Source organism: Carlito syrichta, unplaced genomic scaffold (genome assembly GCF_000164805.1).
Source record: "Carlito syrichta isolate Samal-C Ts95f unplaced genomic scaffold, Tarsius_syrichta-2.0.1 Scaffold303954, whole genome shotgun sequence".
NCBI classification, from domain to species: Eukaryota; Metazoa; Chordata; class Mammalia; order Primates; family Tarsiidae; genus Carlito; species Carlito syrichta.
In genome coordinates this window covers 212,012-213,600 of record NW_007248050.1, presented here as the reverse complement: position 1 = coordinate 213,600, position 1,589 = coordinate 212,012, and the positions used below count along the sequence as shown (strand labels likewise).

The following is a 1,589-nucleotide window of genomic DNA, read 5'->3' as shown; positions in this document are numbered from 1 at the left end:
GTGATTTATTTCTAACCTTGATTCTTTTGGCAGAGGCATACAGAAGAACAAAAGGTGCATATCCATGTTATACTATTTATTCACCATAGTTCATAATAAAGTTTAAGTGCCACATTTTCCATCAAAGATGAATTATCTAAACATGATTCAATTTTACCACTGCTTATTTCTAGTCCAATAAGTTATAATGAGACAAAATAGGCACTCAGGACAGTCTAGCATGTTCTGCCTATACAAGGAAGCATGTGACTTGACACAGTCACCCGTGTCCTAGATCAGCTAGCTGTATTTCCTGTATAGTACAGAAGCATCACACAGCACAGTAACTTTGCCTGTGCTTCTTGAGTGTAGGGTGTGAAATTAAGATCTAGATTTGAGACAGAACATACAACATTTCACTCAGAGGGAGGGCTACCAATATGCTGATTGCCAGGCTGCTGAGGACAGTCATAACCTCCATCTGTCTTGGTAAGGATGACCACAAGAACTAAGGCTCCTGTCAGTTCTGAAAGGTGTGGAGATAGGCATCTTTGTAGTCTAATGAGGCTTAGGAAGGAGGGGTAATGAGCAATGGAATCAGAGCACAGGGTCCTTAGGCCACTTCATTCCTTGCATTCCCTTGGTTACAAGCAAGGGATCAGTCTATTTCTTTCATCTTTCCTGCAGGATCCAGCATGGCCCAGAAGGTGACTCAAGCTCAGACTGAAATTTCTGTGGTGGAGAAGGAGGACGTGACCTTGGATTGTGTGTATGAAACCCGTGGAAATACTTATTACTTATTCTGGTACAAACAACCACCAAGTGGAGAAATGATTTTTCTTATTCGTCAGGACTCTTATAATGAGCAAGATGAAACAAAGGGTCGGTATTCTCTGAACTTCCAGAAATCTACCAGTTCCATCAACCTCACCATCACAGCCTCACAGCTCATGGACTCAGCGGTGTACTTCTGTGCTCTGAGTAAGGCCACAGTGAGATAGGTGCCTACAGAAGCCCTACAAAGATCTCAAAAAGAGATAGGGCTCTGAGGAGAGATTCTGTCACAGACAGGAAGAAGCAGGGGTTATGTCAGCACATTTGGGGACTTGGCAAGGAAACCTGAGTTCAAATCATATATAATGCCTGGATATAGAATTTATTAGGAGCATATATATCTTCTATTCTTTAGAATAGGTTGAGATACAATATATAGCACATATTTTATATCACATATAAAATTATAAAACAAAAAGTACAATAACAAAGTATATTAATCTTGTTTTGGTTGTATCGAGGTGGGAAAATTATTGAATTATCTTCAGATCAAATGGGGAATTCCATTGATGAACTGTTAAATTTTCAGAAGCATTCACACATTTATGCATTTGTTATTATGTAGAATGCTTTAATCCACTTGTAATATAAATGTCTTTCATTGATTTTTTTCCCCCTCAAAAATGGTATCATTACTCAATGAGGTTGAATTTAGTCTTCTTTCCATCATCACACTAGCAACCTCTTGTACAGCAGAATAGATGTGAAATCATCTTCAAACTTCCTGTCTCTGGTTTCTCTCTTTTTGAGACATGATTATAATTTTTAAAAAGCAT

General features: G+C 38.5%; 1 gene segment (V, D, J or C); it reads left to right on the top strand.

Annotated features, from left to right (window-relative positions):
• The first annotated feature begins 287 nt into the window (after nt 1-287).
• Nucleotides 288-980, top strand: LOC103261642. The segment is given in 2 exon segments: nt 288-468; nt 667-980. Coding segments are annotated over 2 exon segments (363 nt in total).
• Nucleotides 981-1,589: the final 609 nt, after the last annotated feature.